The sequence below is a fragment of the Cupressus sempervirens genome, chromosome 11 (genome assembly GCF_028749045.1).
Source record: "Cupressus sempervirens isolate cs-2001-9-10 chromosome 11, ASM2874904v1, whole genome shotgun sequence".
NCBI classification, from domain to species: domain Eukaryota; kingdom Viridiplantae; phylum Streptophyta; class Pinopsida; order Cupressales; family Cupressaceae; genus Cupressus; species Cupressus sempervirens.
Window position 1 is genome coordinate 338,271,469 of NC_143128.1, and position 21,411 is coordinate 338,292,879.

General features: G+C 36.4%; 1 protein-coding gene across 7 annotated transcripts in view; it reads right to left on the reverse strand.

Moving 5' to 3' along the window:
• The window catches only part of LOC149529463 (protein RAE1-like), a 283,668-nt gene extending 265,306 nt beyond the window's left edge, over positions 1–18,362 (reverse strand). The window contains exons 1-2 of one of the 7 annotated variants that reach the window (XM_089809683.1): positions 18,154–18,362; positions 16,268–16,406 (exon numbers count right to left, since the gene is read on the reverse strand). In XM_089809683.1, coding sequence (XP_089665809.1) covers positions 16,268–16,330 — 63 coding nt within the window. In that variant the 5' untranslated portion in view covers positions 16,331–16,406; positions 18,154–18,362. Of the gene's footprint in view, positions 1–16,267; positions 16,407–16,591; positions 16,701–17,045; positions 17,065–17,165; positions 17,326–17,504; positions 17,584–17,850; positions 18,067–18,153 lie in introns of those variants that run through there. The other 6 variants (XM_089809682.1, XM_089809686.1, XM_089809684.1 and 3 more) reach the window with 6 other exon arrangements.
• Positions 18,363–21,411: the final 3,049 nt, after the last annotated feature.

The following is a 21,411-nucleotide window of genomic DNA, read 5'->3' on the forward strand; positions in this document are numbered from 1 at the left end:
CATGTCCCAGGTACAATATTTCTATCATACCGAATTCACACTTGGATTGCTTGGTGAACAAAGACTGATTCTTCATGATCCTTAAGACTTCATCCAGATGTTTCAAGTGCTCTTCACATGTCCTGCAATAAATAAGAATGTCATTGAAAAATACCAGTAAGTACTTACACAATTGTTTGTTGAAGCTGCGATTCATGCATGATTGGAACGTAGCAGGTGCATTCGTTAATCCAAACAGCATGACCAGGAACTCATAATGCCCGTAGTGACAACAAAAGGCCGTCTTTTCCACGTCTACCTCCCTCATGCGGATCTGATGTTATCTGGAATGGAGATCTATTTTTGAAAAATAGACTGTGCCATGCAATTCATCCAGCAACTCATCTATCCTTGGAATGGGATATCTATTCTTTATTGTTTTTTTGTTCAACGTACAGTAGTCCACACACATGCGCATCGTCCCGTCCTTTTTGACCAATACCACTAACGACGCAAAAGGGCTAGAACTGGGACGGATCCATCCTTTCTCTATCAATTCCTAAATTGTCTTTTCGATCTCATCATTGAATTTCTTGGGATGGCAGTACGGTGTGGTTATGACCAGCTTGACTCCTGCTTCCAACTCAATAGCATGTTCAAATCCTCGATGAGGTGGTATACTAGGAGGAATGTCTATAAAAACTTTATCATGGTCACTCAAAATCTTCTACAGATCATCATCCTAGGGAGGTGTCTATTGCCCTTTTATAGGTTCTACGGAAACAAAACAATGTGCAACCCAAGCAACGTCATCACACCGAAAAATTGCCTCCACCCGATGTGCAGAAAATTCCTTCAAACCCTCATTTGTCATTTCGCGGAGAACAACCTTCTTTCCATCAACAACAAAAGTGAAATTCATCCGTTTGAAGCTCTAAGTGTATTCATCAAGTGTCTCCATCCACTGTATGCCCAAAATAACCTCCATGTCATCAAGGTCCACTATGAAGAAATCCTCGGTCACCGTGTGATTTGCCATCGTGATACTTAGTTGAGGAACAAGGTGTGTGTAGGGCAGAAGAGTCCCTCCGGCAACCTTGACCTGAAATCCTGCGTGTGTCTCCGTAGGTAGACCTCTTCGCTTCACCAGAGATGAGTTTATGAAGTTTAGAGTGGCTCTGCTATCAAACATCACCATAACCATTTGTCCTTGAAGGGTTCCCTGTACACGAAATACTATGCACCTCAGGCTACCAGCTAGAGTGATAGTTCCTCTGTGTTGTACCAATCCTGCAATTCTTTTTGTACGGTTCAAACTAACCATGTTGGTGTCGTCGTGATGTTGGTTGTCTTCGAAGGGCATTTCTTCCTGTTCGTCCTCATCATCGGACACAATCTCAATGTAATGGATCTTTCCTTTTCTGAGGCATCTGCGGCCAGGTTCCCAAGGTCCCTTGCAGTTGAAACATAGTTTCTTCCTTTGGAGCTCCTATCTGGTGGCTTTGTCCAACGACAGCTTTTTTGGTGGAAGTTTATTATTTGTCCCTCAGAAACACCATTGGTTTGGAATGTAAGTAACTTTGCGAGGTTGATGTCGATGATGATGCCATATTCTATGCCTTCTTAATGGCCTTCAATAGGGTGGCAAGATTGAACCCCTTTACCCAAACTTTCAGTGGTTCTGTCAGTCCATCCATGAAGAGCACTATCCATCTTCTTTCAAAAATGTCTGTGACCAAAACAAAGAGTTTTTGAAATTCCGCAATGTACTAGTCAACTGATCCAGTTTGCCTCAGCTGTGCCAAATCTTTGAAATTGAGTTATGGATCTTTACCATCAAATCAATCTATCAATCTCTCGATGAATTCTGCATAAGTATTTATTTGATCATGCCCCAATGTGATGGTGTCATGATGCCACCATTCATGCGCTACTCCCTCCAAGTGCAATGCTGCAAATTTAATTGCTTCTTCTAGCATGGGATTAAGCTGGAAGTAAGTATCAGTTTTTATTACCCACGCTTGCGCAAATATGGATCCGGATCTGTCAAATGGAGACAAATTTACTTTACTCAACTTCCTCCTAAGATCATCATTAAAATATCCTCTGTTTCCACCTCCCAAATATCTCATTCTTAGATCTGCATAATATTTGTAGGATATATCTTCCTCAAAATTCGCATTCTTCCAGTCTTCTCTTAGTTGTTCTTGCATTTCTTCAAAGGTCGGTTGCTTCCTTCCGTGTGGTGTCTACGTCCATGGGGGAAAAGACGGTATGGAAGGTCAAGAGCATGCTGGATGAGGGTTTGCTTTACCCGACACCGAGTTCGCGCTGTGACCATTTTGTTCTCCGAATATTTTATTGTCTGCCAACTTCTTGAGAGTCTCTTCCATGAGTCACTGAGTATCATTGATCTGTGCCTGATTCTTCGCAAGTTCTCTCAATAGTGCCACGAGTTCGGCAGTTGTGGGTTCCGAATCGGCAGCCATTATATCAACGGAATGGGTTCTTCTTCTCTTCCGGCTATAAACTCTCATTCACTATCCACAGGCTGGCAGGATCGAAGCTCTTATACCATTGTAATGATCCTTATTGATGTCTCCTCTAGAAAAGACTTTTCTTCCACTTCGTACAGAGGAAATGGAGGCCATGCAGTTCTGTGATGTATGGTGTGACAAGGCAATGATACAGGGAGGGTCGTACGATCCCTTGAACTTGGTCGTACTGTGGCTATGAATGGTTGTACAGGAATGGTTGCAAGTTGTACGGTATTAAGGCCGTACAATGGAAGTGAAGGTAGATGTGTGTCATACGGTGGGAAAATGGTGAGTAACTTGGGTCGTACGGTGGCACAAGGATGTCATACAGTAGATGCAAGGAGGATGGATGTATGGCGAGGGGAGGGATCAAGAAGGTCGTACGGTAGCACAGAGGGGAGTCGGAAGGGTGCACAAAGAGGGAAAGACTAGTTGAGGCTGTACATCTATACAGTGACAGGAGGATGAACGGTGAAATGAAGATGATGAAAAATAGAGAAGTTCGACAACGTCGTTTCAACACAATGCAATATATATTAAAACAAGAATAACTTGAAGATAATCAGAGACCAAACAGATACACACTTGTACCAAATAATAATATTCCACATAGAAAATGATGCTCTGATTTGCCAAATCCGAGCCAAGTAGTACACAGACGGAACAGGGTGAGATTCGAATCCCACCGAAACCGAAATGCCAAGTAGGGAAGGTCTTCCACTTCCGAAATGGCAAACAATAGAGAATTCCAACGGGAATTTGCAATACAAAGAAATATAATCCAAATTGCATACCTAATGACTGCCTACAAGCCATGCTTAAATACCCGTCAGGGAAAACTTTTTGAGGGTGTACAAAGATAGCCGACAGCAACACAAACTATGGAAACAAAAAAATGGATCCGAGATATATTAAATCAATCGGACCATTAACAATAGTTTGATTAATGATTTATTTTATAACAGGAACATTACAATAAAAGTAACAATTTCAAGTGTGGTTGGGTTTTTCCCTCGAGTAGGAGGATTTTTCCCAGGGTAAACCTCTATCTTAGAAGTTTGTGTTTTTTATTTCTTGTTATTTATTTCTGCTATTCTGGTTCTTGAAAGCTCATCAGTTTTAACTTTTAACTTTAAGAGGTTGATAGAGTCAACTATGGGGATTTTTCAATTGCAAGATTTATTTATGAAAAGGTGTGATCACCAAGAGAGTAATAATCATAAGCCAAAGGATGTGATTTGTTAAATGTAGTGTTGCAACCATAAGTATTCTTTGGGGCATATTAAAAAGATATCAATATCATTCCAAAGGTGTGGAGAATCAGATTATCTTATATCACTTACAGACCTAAGTGGAAGTAATCCACTAATTGTCAGAAACCCAGATCGCCTAAGTAACAAGCAATACATCTGAAACAGCGACCCATATTGCAGCTACAAAGGTAACTTATCCACAAGTGAACAAGTAATTCTTCAAGCTCTTCACAGACCAATCAGCATCAAATATATTCCATTCACTCTAAGGAAGATATCAGAGACCACAACAAAGAAAAATAGATATTTTCAGATCAGTTCATATCACATCCACATTAGCATAGAGAAATCAGGAAAGGCAATTACTTGGTCTTCCAGATCGCTCTATAGAGATTCTAGTTATAATTTTTGCAGTTCAGCAAAATATCAGTGATCGCCTCTAGATCCATACAATCTGTCTACCTAGAGCCTTCGATATACAATCCTTGTTTAAAGCATTTCATATCCTTAATATTTGTTGGATTGCAGATGTGTCATTAAGTCATGGATATTGAAAGAGGTCTTAATATGGTTGGAATGTGGATGTGTCATTAGTCATTTGGATTTTCCTTGTTCACGAGAGTGTAAAATACTTAGTATTATATCATGTACGTTGCGGTGGTCACAAAACTCACATCAACAGAATTGGCACTAGAGGGAAGGCCTGTTTGAATTCATTCCTAGAAATATCAGAAGAATTAGCAAATGAAAACTAGTCTGGGATTAATATGATGTTTCAAGTATTGAATTTGAGATATGTTAGACCTCTTTTATGTTGAAAATCCAAAAAAATTGAAAAATCTAAAGGAAAAAAATCGGAAAAGACTTCTTAATGGATGGGCAGCAATTTTGTAATTATCAAGACAATGTTCTCCAATTTGATTTGATTTGAATGACTGGTTACATCCACAAAGTTTATTAGAATTTGCATTGCCAGGGTAGTGCAGAATCCATGACACCACCAAACATGAGGAGATGCATTGATTGACATTTCTATTAAGGATGGAATTAGCATTACAACAGGAAATTCCCTTTTCAGAAGTGCATAAACCAGTAGTAGTTGTGAGACCAGATTGTATGGGTTCAAGGAGAGGATCAAGAAGGGATCAAATGTTGAGAAAGACAGAGATGAAGGAAATATTTTTCTCCCCAATACGTGTATTACACACAATATATCACATTTGGAATCCACTTATCCATCATGCCAAGATGCCATCAAACACGTCAAGTATCAAATGATATGGTTTGAAGAGACATCAGATGATAACATTTGAACAAGTTTGGAAGCATTAGAGAACGAGGAGATACAAGTTGTTGCCACACGAGAAGACTGTCAGGCATTTTAAGTTAAGACTTAGCACAAAAAGAAGAAAGTGATTTCAATGAATTACAAGAAAAGAGAATCCTTGGTGAGAAATCAAGTTTACAAAAAAAGTAAGGTTCAAATGAAGAATTGCAAGATGTTCCTAAAAAAGAATTCACTAGTGATCTCATTTCGGATGATAAAATTTCAAGCACCCTTCAGGAGGATAATCAAGTAGATGTGCAAGATGATGAGCAAGTTGTCGCCATGGAAGGTACAAATGTCGAACAATTCAGGTTGGCGAAACAATTGGTGATGGCGTTTAAAAAAAATCTTGGAGAAATATTCAAAGATCAACTTTTCAAAGATTCATTACTTTTTGAAGATATGTTAACAAAATTGCACTAGGATGCATGGTTTATCCAACACAAGGATGGACAAGTGGAAGAGATATTCCATGGACCTGAGTTCAAGATTGATCATGCATTCTTCACTCACGAATATAATGCAGGTGCAAGTGGGATGGTATGCCATCAAGTTCAACCTCTTGAAGTTGTACATGGAAAACAAGGAATTTCATTTAAGGACAAAGCATCACAGGTCGTTTCTTCCCCTACTCTTGGTTTTGAAAGTTATCATTTTGATTATGGAAATTTATGAAAAATCTTGTGTGAATTAATCATGGACCCAATGAATTACCTCAATTGTTAAATTTTCATGATGTGTTCTAGAATTTGAATGTGCAGTGGTAAAGATTTCCTCGGACTACAAGAATGAATTTCTCGGGCTTCAAACTATCACCCATGCGTTGTTTATTGTTAAGCCTTTTGAGAAATCATGTTTAGGTCATGAATATATGTAGGTCTCTTGAGTTTTGTTTTCTACAGTTTTTGTTGTTAGAGTCTGAGTAAGTCTGCCTTTGAGCCATTTTTTGGCTCAAGAAGTTTTAGTTTGCTTTGAGTTTACCTAGAGTTATTTAATTCTAGTTGTTTGCTTTCCTTAGTTTGGTTTACTTTACTTTAGGTATTCCTACTTTGTTTGGCATAGTTTGTGGGATCACAATTTGTGAGAAAGCTATTGTTGTTTCAACATGTTAAGGCATGATTCCAACTTTGTATTCTAGTCCATTTCTTGGATAACTATTTATGAAGTGCTTTAGAATTTGAAGTTGTTCTTCTCTAACCCCTATTAGTTGTTACAAATATTCAAACATGGATATGGAACACATGAACAAAACAAACTAAATGATGTTTAAATTGATTCATTCTAACTGTGTTGAGAATGGTGGGGAGATAAAAATCATAAAATCAAATAACAAATCACCTTCATCCTGTTGGGCAGCATAATCTTTGAATCTAGTCAAACATGTAATAAAAACAACTAAGTTGATCCATTTCAGCCCATCACAACAGACTTGACTCTCCATAATACATATGAAAACCAGGCTCTACATATATACTCAAGAAAATTCTTCATAGTTGCACTATCAAATGAGTCTACTTAGTAACACAAGCACATACCCATATATCTCCTTCAATATTTTGAAAAGATAGCTTATCACAAATTTGCAAGAATTTGGTAGTCATCTAGCTGACTAACTAATCAGAAATACATCCACAAACATACACCATGCACGAGGAAATGCTCAATCAAGGTCAAATCTGATTTAATCACTTCATTTACAAAATTTATATTTATTACTACACATTTGAGATAGAAGCAATATCATTACAATGCCAAAATATCAAAACCTAGGTCTGGAACAATGAACTATCAAGTTCTCCAACCTAAGTTTTATTTGCTATGCTCTCTCTTTCGATCCCAAAAAGATTACCCTCCTGAAAAAACAAAAGCATAAACTGATATTCTTTCTTACATGAAAGAAACATGATCTCTAAAAGCCACAATGCACAAGCAAGTCTTTGCCACCATCTTCCCCAATGCCTGACAAAAACCTGCCCACAGAAAATCTGACCCGACCAATAGAAGGCATAAGAAAATGTCCATTTAACAAGCATAACATGGCACCAATAACTAACTAATTGCTTGAGGGCGAATTCATAGAAAATATCATGAAAATCATGCTATAGAGAACCTTAGTCTAACAAAGGAATGTTTGAAAATCATTTAGTAAGGGATGGTGTTATATCCCAAATTTTTGCCTAATTTAAAAATAATCTCATAGTCGTTGAGAATTCATGTGAAGTCAGTTGACTAGTAAAATTGTTGAAATATTTGATCATGTCAAATGGAAATTTTGGTTGTTCATTATTATTTCATATGACATGTTAGTTAATTGTTATACTTGAATTTCATATGACATGTTCGATGGTGTTACATCCCAAATTTTTGTCTAATTTAAAAATAATCTCATAGTCGTTGAGAATTCCTGTGAAGTCAATTGACTGGTAAAATTGTTGAAATATTTGATCATGTGAATGGAAATTTTGGTTGTTCGTTATTATTTCATATGACATGTTTGTTAATTGTTATAAATGAATTTCATATGACATGTTAGTTAATCGTTATGCTTGAATTCGAAAATGAATAGCACGGAAATTGAAAATGATTATATGATATTTTGGAAATTATTTGATAGTTTTTAAATCATGGAAATATGTTATTACTCCAAGACTTTTCCTTTTTGCAGGAGCACGATGAAGGGGGGAAGTATTGCCAAAATGGAAGTTAGGAATGGGGCACCAAATTCACTAACGAACCATCAGGTATGGAATCTAACTACCTTGACTAAGGATAGAGGGCTTGGCAAGCAAGAGAAAACCTTGGACTACCATAAGCAAACCAATTATCATAATCATAAAAAAAAAAAGGAAAAAGCACTAAGCATTAACAAATTTGTTACCTTTATTATTTGAGAACCTTATGTTGTGTAACGCATGTTTTAATATAACGACACCATGACACCTATATATACTCATACATGTACATGCATATATATGTATATATGCGTAAGTCTATTAAGATGTATACGCCTATTTTTGAACGTATAAATAAAATACTTACGTTTAGGATTTACGCATATATGCATGTATGTGTACATACACTTATGAGTATACGTAAGTACGACAATCTCCTTACGTTAAAACATTACAAGGGTGAAGCTAAGGATTAATATTATTTCATCTCTACCTTTCATAATTATTTTCCATCAGGCCTTATAGTTGTTAAATGCTTCACCATAATTAATTTATATTTTTGAACCCATGGCCTTGTTGAGCGCCTTGCCACCTCAAACTTCTTGCATATCTGAGCATGCATTTGGTGAGCCTTTGCATTATACGCTCACCTCTCAGTGATGGGTTATTATTATTATTATTACTTCTCCCATTTCAGTCTGCAGTTCGATTTCTACCTTTTGCTCCTTGTCATGAATCCTCTATTCACCCATAGCTTTTGTTCTTATTCCAAAGCTAGTGTGCATTCATTTCCATCGATTGCTCTAAGTGAGCCGATTATTGGCTAAGACTACTAGTATCCATCTACAGGACGAAACCTTGTGATTTTTCTTGGATGGGAGTGTCAGCCATTTTCAGCATTGATTGTTTCCATATAGTGCTCAATTCGAGCTCTGCATTTTCTCAAGTCATGATCTATACTCTATTCATCTTTATGTTTTTAAGAAATCAAACAACAAAGTTATCCGATTGGCCTATCAAAAAAGGCATCGATATCTTTCTTTAATTTTAGAGTTTGGAATGATCCACAACCTGTGTATTTATTCTTTTGTTTTCTCCTGTATCAATATAAGGAGCTATCATGTTGATGGAAAGAATATGTCCATGAAAACATTTCGAGTATGATTATGTATAGTTAATGAATCTCTGTCAAGAGTGCCAGCTCGTATAGGGGTATTGTTAATATACCTCTGAGATGAGTGCAGTACCTATATGATAATGGAACAATCTGAAAAGAATTATATTTCTCATTTGTAATGCCATAGGCCAATTTTGGCATAATGAGATGGCAGTGTCTATATTTAAAGACCAGATTTCAATTAAGGAATGACCCAAAAATTCATCCATGAGGACCAACATGGTCAAGATGAAGGGTGTGAATGAGAATACCCCTACAAGAAAAAGTAAACATAAATCAGTAACAATAATCGTATCTAAACAACTAAGTTAGCTCATGGTAGTCCATTGTATATTTTCTTGTTGTCAAGGCAAGCGGTGGGTGATCAGGCTTATATAATGCCCATACAAAATCCTTGGCCAAGGTAGGTTAGTGGCATGATTGTCGATGTGATCACTAGAGGTCAGAGTGCTAGTACTTAGAAGATAAGTTGTTGGAAGGTTTTCACAACCTCGTTAGCTAACTAGCCGACACTCTAACACCAAGATGCTCTATGGCAGGACAGTGGTGTCCCAAGCCTAATCCTAGGGTAGGGAGGACCTTTCTCGGTAGACATTGTGTGGGGATACTTAAGGTCCATGGTTGGGAGGTTAAGCCCATGGCAATGCTTCTCCTCTCTTCCAAATGCCAAGGCTTGCACAACACAGGGACATTAAGGTACTTACTTTATGTTCCTGCATTTCATTTGATGTATGTACTTAAATTTTGTTATTTCTTTACATTAGATATCAGGATTCAATTTCACTAGATAATCATTAGTTGGAAATGGAATGGATGTGGTAGTTTTAACTGTATTTCATATGAACCTGGATCTGAAATGTTATTTTAATTTTCAGTTTATGAATTGTAAGTTATAGTTAAACTCGTACGTCCCTTTTCTTGTGAAAGTGTAGAGTAACCGTTATAACTATTACTCCTCTCATTCAGTTAAAATTGTAAAGGTATTACATTTAAGTAATGGATTAATTGGCTACTGGAAATTGACATGTTACAAATGGGATGCCACATTTTTTTTTAATTCCCAGAGTAAAAAGCATTTAGAGTTATTCTATAAATCCACTCAAGCATTTATGGCATCACAAAGATGGTTGGTGGAAAAGATCGTGCCAAATAGCACCTATTGACACCATCAGAAGTCTCTTGTAGATTGTTGGCAAGGGAAAAAAAATATTGGGCCCTAAAATCATCTCAAAAACCCAACCCATGTGCTAAAAACCCAAGATAGAAAACGGCATTAAAAAAGGTAGACCTCTAATAGAGAAGCCTACCAAAAGTCAGTTATCTACACGCAAAATAAATCCTTATCAATCAAGCCAAGAAGTTGTTGTGCACACAATTATACTGAGAGGGGAGGGTGAATCAATGTAACAGTGTTCTTATAACCTTCTAAAACCTTTTATATCACTTCAAGATTTAATTCTAAATTAGCACATATGTGAAAACAAACAAAAAGCATAACGACAACAAAGTTTACACGGAAACACTTGGAGGACAAAACCATGGCAAAAATATTGCTAATATTAATTTTCCTGATATAAATTTTGTAGGCACAAACCCCTCATTCAATATGTCTTCTCAAAAGCTAGCTCTCTTATTCAATCTCTTATTATTCCCTTCTCAAATCCGCTACCAGCTGATCATAAATCTGTCAAGAAAATGAAAAAAATCTCCTCGTGTAAATCTTCTATTAACTTCATATAGTCCTCATTAAATCTGCAAATGATCTTATAATATCCTCAAATCTATATAAATTATTTTCTCATTAATAGCTCGTCATAAACCCAGTGTATATGCTTGATCTATTGGCTTTTCACTCACAAATCACAACACACACTCCTTATTTCTCCCTTTTTATATCTTCATATTTGTGGAATGGAAATACCCTTTTGAAACTAGACATATCTTAAATAAGACATGTCTTCTCATAAACATACCTCTTGAATGAAATAAACATTTTCTTTAAAAAACAAAACACATCTCTTGATAATCGCACCTCTTTTCTTTAACAAAGCATAACTTTATTATTTATGTCTTTGCACTATAATGTCGCTCCTACTTAAATAGGATATTAATAGTGTGATCAAACTATAATAGATCAACACTCTAAATTTAAGTCTAGGAACAGTCAAAACCATAAAGGAAGTCAAAATATTTTAAGAACTTGTCCATCGTAATTCATTGTCTCGTAATCCTCGTCCTTATAGAATTGATGTCTTAATCATGTTGGCTGTTAAAATCAACATCTCCTCATTTTATTCAAATCATTAATGACACTTATCCTGACATCAATGACAAGTTTGCAAAAGAAGCAATCAAAAGAAAATGCAAATGAGGCCAAAGTATCTCATCGTTGAGCTTAAGCCTTCAAGCATACTACCTTCAACCCCATTCCAATCAAGTAAAAAGGCAATGGAATTCTCAAAAAAATGTAACACTTATCCTTTTCTTTGTTCTTAAAAAAATATTATCCTTATTCACCTGCTCGGGACTTTAAAACTGACCAGCAACTCTCTAAAATTCTCCTTTGTAGCCTTTGTGGACAATGAATCCTAGGAACCAAAAGCTACATCAAAATCCCTTAATTGGCTTCCGCCTTTATCTCAAGGTTTTGAGTGTCACCCAAAACTAATGCCTCTCACCTTTGTCAGAGGTAAGTGTGGGACCCAAAACCTATTCAATCTCCAACTCCATGCCTTAGTCAAGGTTGCTAGTCAATTAACTTTGCAAGCATTTGAGACTCTGCAAACTTCTGTGTTTGATGTTGCATTAATGATGGGAAGCAAAATAGGAACTATCAACAATCATGGTAGGAACCAGGACCAAGTCAAAAGTTTTGGTGGTCTTGGAACCACCAAGAGCTCAAACTAATCATAGTTTGTGCATCTCTGCCTAAAAACCTACCTACTTAAAATTGAGAGGACCCTCTAGAGCCCTCTTCATGATAATTCTTTCAAATGGTGCTTACCTTGGCCACTTTGCCCAAACCAATAACTTCTATCCCAACAAGAACAAAGTCAATGCTTTCACAAGCAATAGTAACAAGAACCAATTGACAATTTCACAACTCTGGCAACCACAAAAATCTCTGACAAACCCTGTCTAAGGTATGGAAGAGAAGTCGATGATCAAGAGTAGAGACAGGATCGAAAACCTGTAGACAATTCCAACAGTTTCAAGAATATTGTCAAGAAGGAATGTTCCTAGACCCAGGGAGACCTTTGACTGACCATGACTTGGTTATTTTAGGTCCAATTTCCTCCAAAGTTAAATCACAAATACCAATTTGCCAATTTCTAAGGTTCATAGCTCAAACAAACCTCAATCTTAGCCAATTTTTTAATTTTTCGGTTTTGAGGATTTAGCTCGGGAAAAAGAAAGAAGAGCTTTAAAACAGCACAATATATTTCAACATAGTGACTTATTTCGAACAATCTCAAATGGGTAATCACAATAATAGAGCAAGTCAAAATACACATTAAAACTGAAACATAACATATACAGATCAATAAAAGAAGTGGAATACTTCAACATGCAAAATAAAACAAAGAGGGACATTAAAACAGCACAATATATTTCAACATAGTTACCTATTTTAAACAACCTCAAATGGGTAATCACCATGATAGAGCAAGTCAAAATACACATTGAAAATGAAACATAACATGTACAAATCAATAAAACAAGTGGAGTACTTCAACATTGAAAATAAAACAAACTTAAATCACACGAGAGAACATGCAACAGAAGATGACAAAAAATTCCTCAAATTTGCAAAATGTTGAGAGTGAGTCATGTTCCTCGTGCCACTAATCTATAGTCATGCATATTTTATAGTGCCTTAGGTCTCGCAATGCATCCATAGATTGTCTTGAAGATGGATATGAACTGCAATACACTTCCAGATATGGAAAATGAAGGACTCAATCTCATGTACAAAGGATTTGTTGTCCACTTCCAGAGGTTCAAAAGCTTGTTGCAACAACACCAATGCTAAGCATGCACCCTATATTACAACAAGATGTTGGAAAGGTGTTGCTTCAACACACTTGCAACAACATTCTTCTTTCTACTACAACTAAATTCTAAAGAAAAACCTCAACTCTCTAATTAGCCACATTGCTGTGATGCTTTGCTTTACCCAACAACTCCACATGCTAATTAGCTCCACATGGCTACAGTGATCTGTACCAACCAGCAACATAGCTCTAACAATCTCAACCTCTCAACTAGGCATCCTATACCTATAGAAGATGAAACTAACTCTATATAGTAGCAAACAATGGTTTCATCTCTAACTCTCTGCCAACCAACTTTGCACCTACAGTAATATGGCTCCATCCAATCTCTACTCACATGCCAAAACTCTTGCTCATATGGTTTCCCAACCCATATAAAAATGGGGTTCTTCTTCCCTCCATCTTCACCCTTCAAGTTTTCACTAACCAAAACATGGATGTTATTTGCTAACATACAATTGTCACCATCCACAAAGCTCGACAGCCATATTACCCTCCAACCATTGTTGCCCTACTAGGCAACAAGCATGCCCAAGGAAAAGGCACAAATGCACCATCAACAACAATGACCACTCAAGACAAGAGCTGACACACACACCAATAGAAACACCCACATCAAGATGCAACTATGCCTACCAAAACATGGAAAATGGGCATGCACAAGGAAGATCAAGGAAAAATTCGTATGCCACATTGTGTAATATCCCCGTTATAAAATAAATGTAATTAATTAAACCTTGTTATTGGGCCGATTGATTTAATATATCTCGGACCCATTTTTAATTGTTTCCATAGGTAGTTTGAACGTTGGCTATCTTTGTACACCCTCAGAAGGTTTTCCCAATGGGTATTTAAGCATCGCTTGTAGGTAGTAGTAAGTATGCATTTTGGATTATTTTCTTTGTATTGCGAATTCCTGTTGGAGTTCTGGTCGGTTCCCCATTTCGGAAGTGAAAGATCTTCCCTATTTGGCTCTTGCGGTTTTGGTGGGATTCAACCCTCACCCTATTCCGTTGTTGCATGTAATACTTCGCTCGGATCTAGCAAATCGGAGCATGATTTCTTGGCAAATATCAATTGAAGGTTATTCGTGTTCATATCTTTATTCTTGTTTGGATTTATTTCATGAATTTGGATCCATAAGTTCGTGGTTACAAGAATTAGCATTCCCCTTTGTTCCATACATCATCTGTCACCGTAGCTCAGCACAATTAGCCGTACATCTTCCCATCACCATCCCATACGGCCATCTCGGCCTACCATACAACCATTTCCTTGTCTCCTGCTTCATCTGCAGCAACCGTATGGCTTACTCTAGCAACCGTACAACTTACTCTAGCCACCATACGGCCCTCTCTTTCCTACCGTACGCCCTTGTTTCGTACGACCAACTACATACTCCTCTACCATACGGCACCCACTTTTTTGACCCACACTGTACGGCCATCACCCAATTGCACACCGTACGGCATCTAGAGTTCAACATATGGCCATCAACACACACCATACGGCTTTATCTTTTCCCCTTCCAACTAGGTGAACGGACTCACTTGCATTGTATGGCCAAAATATAATAGGTCTGAAATCAGAATTGCAAATTGAACAAAAATCATCGAGCAGAGGGAACATAGGGGAACAGAGCATCACACATTGTCCTTAGAGAAACACCAACAATCAAGGGAAATATTGCAGTTGCAAAAGAACATTCATAGCCTGAAATTGCACTTCCAACTTCCTCTTTGTTACCATAAGCTTCTATCACCACCAATCAAATGCTCTTATACAATCAATTTTCCTTTATACAATTACCATATAATGACATGGTGCTCAACCAGAATGCCCTTGCCATTCTATTGTACCTGGAACATTGCTGCAAACTATAATGTTCCAACCATTTCACATAATAATTAATATCAAATTTTTAACATTCTCCAAATAACTTGCTAAATACTCAAAATTTCATCACAAATCTTACAGTAAACGTGCATGGAATTTGACAATTTACTTCTATTCGATTGGCAACTCCTCCAAATTTTAGGTGCTGATTAATACACAATATATTACTGGAAAGTAACAACAAATAACAGCCTCGTAGTATGAATAGAAAATCTGGAAATTATTCCTGGGAACATGCAAAATTAATTGACAACTTTGGTCTGTGTTTCCATGTTCTTCACTAAAGAGCCTGATCTAGGTCCTAGTGCGGTACGAGTCTTGGTGTGGTGACAATACACCCCCAGGTTTGCCCAGGGTACTACCTGAGCGCTTGGGCAGTATCCTAGCAAACCCAGAGCATACCTGGGTAAACCCACACATACCCACAGCCTCGGAGGCCAATATAGTGTGTTTTTCAAACACTACATTTTTTGATTGTTACCTCAAGACAGCTCATGAACTTCTATGCCATTAATCTAAGACATGTCATCAACACAAATTCACAACTTCCCTTTCACCTAGCATCTGCATTTCCTATAGCTGGACTGTTTCCGACTAAAGAGTTGGATAACATATCCTCATTGCAGTTGACAGCCTGCCAGCATGTACATTAATTTTGGATAAATAAGTTAATTTATAATTTACCAACTTCCCAGTATCCACGATACTTGTTCACAACTCCAAAATTTCTATCAAATTTGAAACTAAGATAGAAAACCGTCAAAAATCATGAAGAACCCCAAAATGATGTTAGGCAGGATACTGTGGCTGAGATAGAACACCTTCATGTCAGGTACTCTGCACCTTGTGTCTGCTCTTTGATTCTCCTTCAACAAACTTAAGTGGCCAAAGGAAGAAGAAATCTATCATATCATATAACCACAGTCTGGAACTCTTCCAAGCTAGAAGCATTGGATCATATTAATCATTCAGATTGGTTTGTGTCCATATTCAAACTCGGAATTGTAACATGATTGTAGCAGTATACAGTGTGTATCCACACACCATTGCCAGAGTTAAAGACCAGTGGGCGAATATATCCTAAATCTCGAGCCTCTTGGAACAGATTTTTTATTATTGCAAGGATTCCACCTTGCAATAATTACTATACGATATTCCTTATAAATTAAGTTTTCCACTACAGTGTTTCGCAACGACAATATTCCACATATTTAGAAAGTTATAGTATTGCAAATGACGCATAGACTGTTTGTCAAAATTGGATACATAAAATTGAAAGGCCAGGATTCAAAAATAAAAGCCAAACATTCTTTGTATGTTAGATAACCCAGATACAAAAACAAAGCACGCGCAGAGAAACAGAAAGCATACCTCATAGGACTTGTTAGGGTTGTGAGGACTTGTAGCAGTATTTATTGTGCCAAACGTCGACATTGGAAAAAATTCTGGTACTCAATATAAGGTCTATAGCTTCTGCTAATTAGTTTACAAGAATCGGTGCAAAAACAATCTGCAATTTAAAAAATTTCTTTAAGAGAGATGTAAATGGATAAAGAAAGGCAGCATGTGAAAAACAGCCAATTTAAATTAATAATTCCTTATAGACTTCTAATATCACCGGAGAGCAACACAACTTTAACAAAGTATATTATTGTTGTTTGACATGTGAACGCATACAACGAAAAGTATACCTACCAATTGGTTCATGAGGTGAAGTGCTGAAAAATAATTTAAAGTAATATACCAATTACTTATCTGACTATAGGTCTCACACACACAACCCATATATTGTCTAAAGCATACTGACTTCTTCATCTTTACGGAAATTCAAAAATTTAGCTGCTCATTTAATTTGTAAAACCAAAACCCACATAGCATTCTATCTCTTCACTATACGATAAGAGATCATACAACAGGAGCTAGCTGTAATAAGCGAAATGAGACTGAAACGCTGACCAGAATTTAAAAGAATGTGTCGGCTTGCTTTCCAAGCACCTAAAGACTAAAACAGATAAATACTTTACAAAAACCCTCATCTTCATTGGCTAATAGATGAATCAAACCTATAATTTGTTCATAATTTGATAGTACCAATTAGATGTCAAATTAGGCACTCGAATTTCATTAGATATCAAATTAGGTGTCTTACTGACAATGAGAAGAGGGGAAAATGGTATTTGCGTATGAAAGGTATAGAGAATATGTTATGGATGCGGAAGCATTAATCTAGAAATGCAAATAAGATGTAAAGAAGTAGTGAAGAAAATACATGGAATAACTAAGGTACACTGAAATATACAAAATAGAAATATCCACGGAGTCAGAGGTAAACTTCACAGCTGCTGCAGTATTTCTCTTAACAAACATTCATTATGCCTCAGGTGAAAAGACTTATAACTTCTTGTTGAAGATAACAGCAATCTGTCACCAGATTTATTCCTTGAAAAAACTAGAAAGTTTTCTTTTAAAAGTGAAAATCTGTTTTTTAATTAACATTTATTTTAATTTTTTTTTGTTCCCATAATCTAACAAAGTAATATTGGGATATGACATTTTCCGTAATGGTATTTGCATAAGAAACCTATAGAGAATAATATTCTTGACTGACTTGAGATATGGCGTTTTCCATTTATGGGTTGTGGGCAGACAAAGGGAAATCGGCTCGAACATTTTAAAATCTCTGTCTACAATTAAATATGAGCAAAACGTTGCTTCATTTATAGAGCTCGCATTGTTCCCCTACTAAAGATGAGCAAAACATGCTTCATTCACAGAAGCCCACATTCTTTTCCATGTTAGACAATAGATTATAGTCCAAATGTCATTTGTTTTAAAAAAAGTAACAAGGGGTTATGTATATATGAGTGAGCGAATTAGATGCTTTGCTAGCCAATGTCTGTTTTACTGTAAGAATCTTCAAATATTTCTGAAGTTCCAAAAGATTGGTTTCATGCCTGGGTACAGCGTTTGCCTGACAGAAAAAAATTGGAAAACCTTTACAAACAAAAGGGCATTTAACCCTGTGAGGACTCGGGAAACATTTTCGACAGGCCAATCTATTTCCAGTGGACTGAATAATCAAAAATTCGAAAATATTTTCCAACACTTTAAGCAAGCTTCGATAATAGACAAAGGGAATGGAAAGACGAGGCAGGTGAACTGGGTTCTGACAATTCCAAATAGACCATGGCAAATCTGTTTAAAGCTATAAAACAACTTTTCTTAAATTTTATAGGTCTCTTCGTATATAGACATACCGTTTGTTCTGAACAATGATGAGGAAGAAAGATGATAGATAGAGAGATAGATAATTCTGAACAATGATGAGGAAGAAAGATGATAGATAGATAGATAGATAAAATTTTAACGTTCACGAGGCTAAAAATAGCCTATGGGACAGCCAGACAACTCAAGCAGACTTAAGTAGCACTGTTGGCTTCTTGTGCAGGGTGATGATGAGTCCACCCAATTGCTCAATGTACTCTTCGTTGAATAAGTTATGCCAAGAACTGTCACATATAGTATCCGCAAATTTATCTCTGCTACTCTTGTAGGCCTCACATTCTAAAATAAAGTCTAAATATGATATTAACATCTATCGGGCTAAATATAGCCTATACAGAGTTTTTGGACTACCTATCCAATTCAATAAATAAAATTATTTTCCTATGTAAGTAGATGGCCACTCCTAACCTCTCATAAAATTGTAGCTCTTCCTATCTTGTTACATCAACAATATATGGAATCAAGGAGAAATAGAAAATAAAGGAAGTTGGCAAATAAAATATTAATAGATATATATAATAGATAATGATTTAATTGTTGTCTATATTTAAGAAAAAAAAAGTTGTTCAAATTACTCAAAATATGTGTGAATTTTGAAATTGTAGAAAACATATAAACAAACAAAAGAATTACGAAAATGATAAAAAAAAATGCATTTAGTGTTCAATTTTATATATATATAATAAAGTTCGGCTACTTTCTTTTATTTTCTATATTAAAAATAGATCATTAATTGTAAGTACCAATATCAAAAACATCAAAATCTTATCATTAGCAACAATATCAAAAACATCAAAATCTTATCATTAGCAACATCGTCAAAAAGAAAGTATCAAGTTAAAATTGGAAAGGCTTCCAAGTTCTCTTTCAAGTTCAATGGCCTTGACTTTAATCCTTTCCAACTCATTAGTTGCGGTGTTGCATTTAGAACATGGCTTATCCTCCTCGTATTTGTTGTGCTTGGTGACATGAATGTCCTTTCAAAACTTCAAACTTCATACTTAATGCTTAGTGTGTTTACAGCTATCCACTCAGCTTCTTAAGCTTTTCTGCATTACTCGGCTTCCATTGTTTTTCCACCACTCGGCATCCACAGAAGTATCACTCACTTGACTTCAATTGAAATTTCTCTTTACTCGCCTTCGACTACCAACTCAGCTACAACTAATCATTCGGCTTCTACTGATTTTGACAGTCAACTCGGCATGTATTGGAATTTTACTCGACATTTGAGGGCAACTCGGCAACACTTATGAAAACTTGAAATTTTAACTTTTGCATCTCTAATCATGTTGATCTATTCTTTTCCGTACTTGCTTGTTTAGGAACTGATGTATGATAAAGCATTGTAAATCAATTCCACATGCCTTCTCTTTGCTTAGTTTGATGAAGTGTGACCACTTGACCTATTAAGTGAAGTGATCCCTTCATTTGATGAGCTACTCCCATCTTTCTTATTCCATGTCTTATTCATTTCTCCTATGATGTGTTCAACATCCACCTTCTCTTTACCTTTATTGTTCTTTGAATTGGGTTCCTTTGACCTTGTTGGGCAATTCCTACTGATATGACCAGTCTTCAAACAACTAAAACATGTGGTTTGACTCAACCATCTGCTGTAGTTTCCACTAAAATGTGTTCTTATGCAATTTTTAGGAATGTGTCCATATTACTTACAGTAATGATAGCTATACCTAGTGTTGTAGTCCCAATTGTAGTGATGTTCATGGCTATTTCCCCCTTGCTGGCTGATTAGATGTCCACATAGGCTTTGATCTACACTCAAAAGCTTTATGTCCATACTTCTTGCAATTGTAGCAGTGACCTTCAAATCTTGGTGTTCTGATAGTCCTAGTCATGCAATTATGTGCTTGATGTCCTTGCTTTTTGCACTTATGACAGTGACTCACATTCTTAGGCTTGTCATGCTAATGAGCGTTCTTGCTCTAGTATACATTAGAGGTATGTCCTTTTTTACCACAGAAATGACAAGTAGGTTTAGTATTCTTACCTTTGTTACTCCTTTCTTCTATAGTCTTGGATGACTCTCCTTGTTCAGTACTGGTGTATCCTAGTCTTAAAGTATCATTGCTAGCCCTTGGTGATTTTAGTAGTTGCTCAAAGTATTTGATGGCCTCATTAGGTTTGTTGAAGCTCTCTGCAATCTCCTTCTCTCTTTTTAGGTCATTTTGCATCTTCAATGTAGAGATCTCAATGTCCTTGACATTTAGTTCATGGTGTGTATTCATCATCTAACTTAGGGTGTCTAGCTACATGTTTGAAACTCTGGCAAGCTCAATTGATTTTTCTTCTAGTCTGTTGGCAAGGTTTCTCTTGTCTTCTTCTAGCATAACCTTATCTTCAATGGGTCCTTTCCTCTGTTAAGTCACCTCACAAAGCATCATGACTTGTGATTCTTGTTCAAGCTTGAGTGTTCTGATTTCTTCTACTTGAGCTCTATTTTTCTCCATCAGGTGTGCTATTGCTACACCAAACTCTTTGGAATCTTCATTTGCAAACAATTTTGAGGTGTCAATCTCCTTCTATTGTGTATCATTCTCAGCTATGGCAATCTCTCTTCTTCTCTTTAAAGATTTTCTCTGTTCCTCCCTGGCTTCTTCCAAAGTGTGTAGAGCAAGTTGTATATCAATTGCCTGATTCTCTATGATCTTCCCAAGTTTATAGACTTCCATTGTCAAATCTTTTCTCCAAACTGTAAGGCTCCTCTTTGTGAGAACTTGGCTCTGATACCAATTGCTGGAATTTACAAGTGGGAAGATTTACTTCTAAGAGGGGGGGTGAATCAGAAGTAACCAACTTTAACCTTTTCAAAACCCTTTTAGCTGAAATCATTCACATGCATCGAATTCATCTAATAAACATAAAAGTAAAGATATGCATGAAAATAGATAACACAAGAATTTGATAACCCAAAAACCCTCCAAAATGAGAAGGTAAAATTGGGGTGGGGATGACACCCACAAAGTATCACTGTAGCAATATGTAACTGTTTAAGGTTACAACATTTAAACACTTCCAATGGTCTGCCTTGTGAAAGGTTTGTCCTGTTAAAGACTTTACACCTTGTTAAAAGTGACCTAGCTAAAGGATTCACAAACACTCACTTGGAATGTTACCTTGTTAAAGGATTTAACACCTTGTTTAAAAGCTTACAACAGGGCTATTAAGGATTTCCATTCCTAATACAATGGCTAGAGAGTATTAAAGAG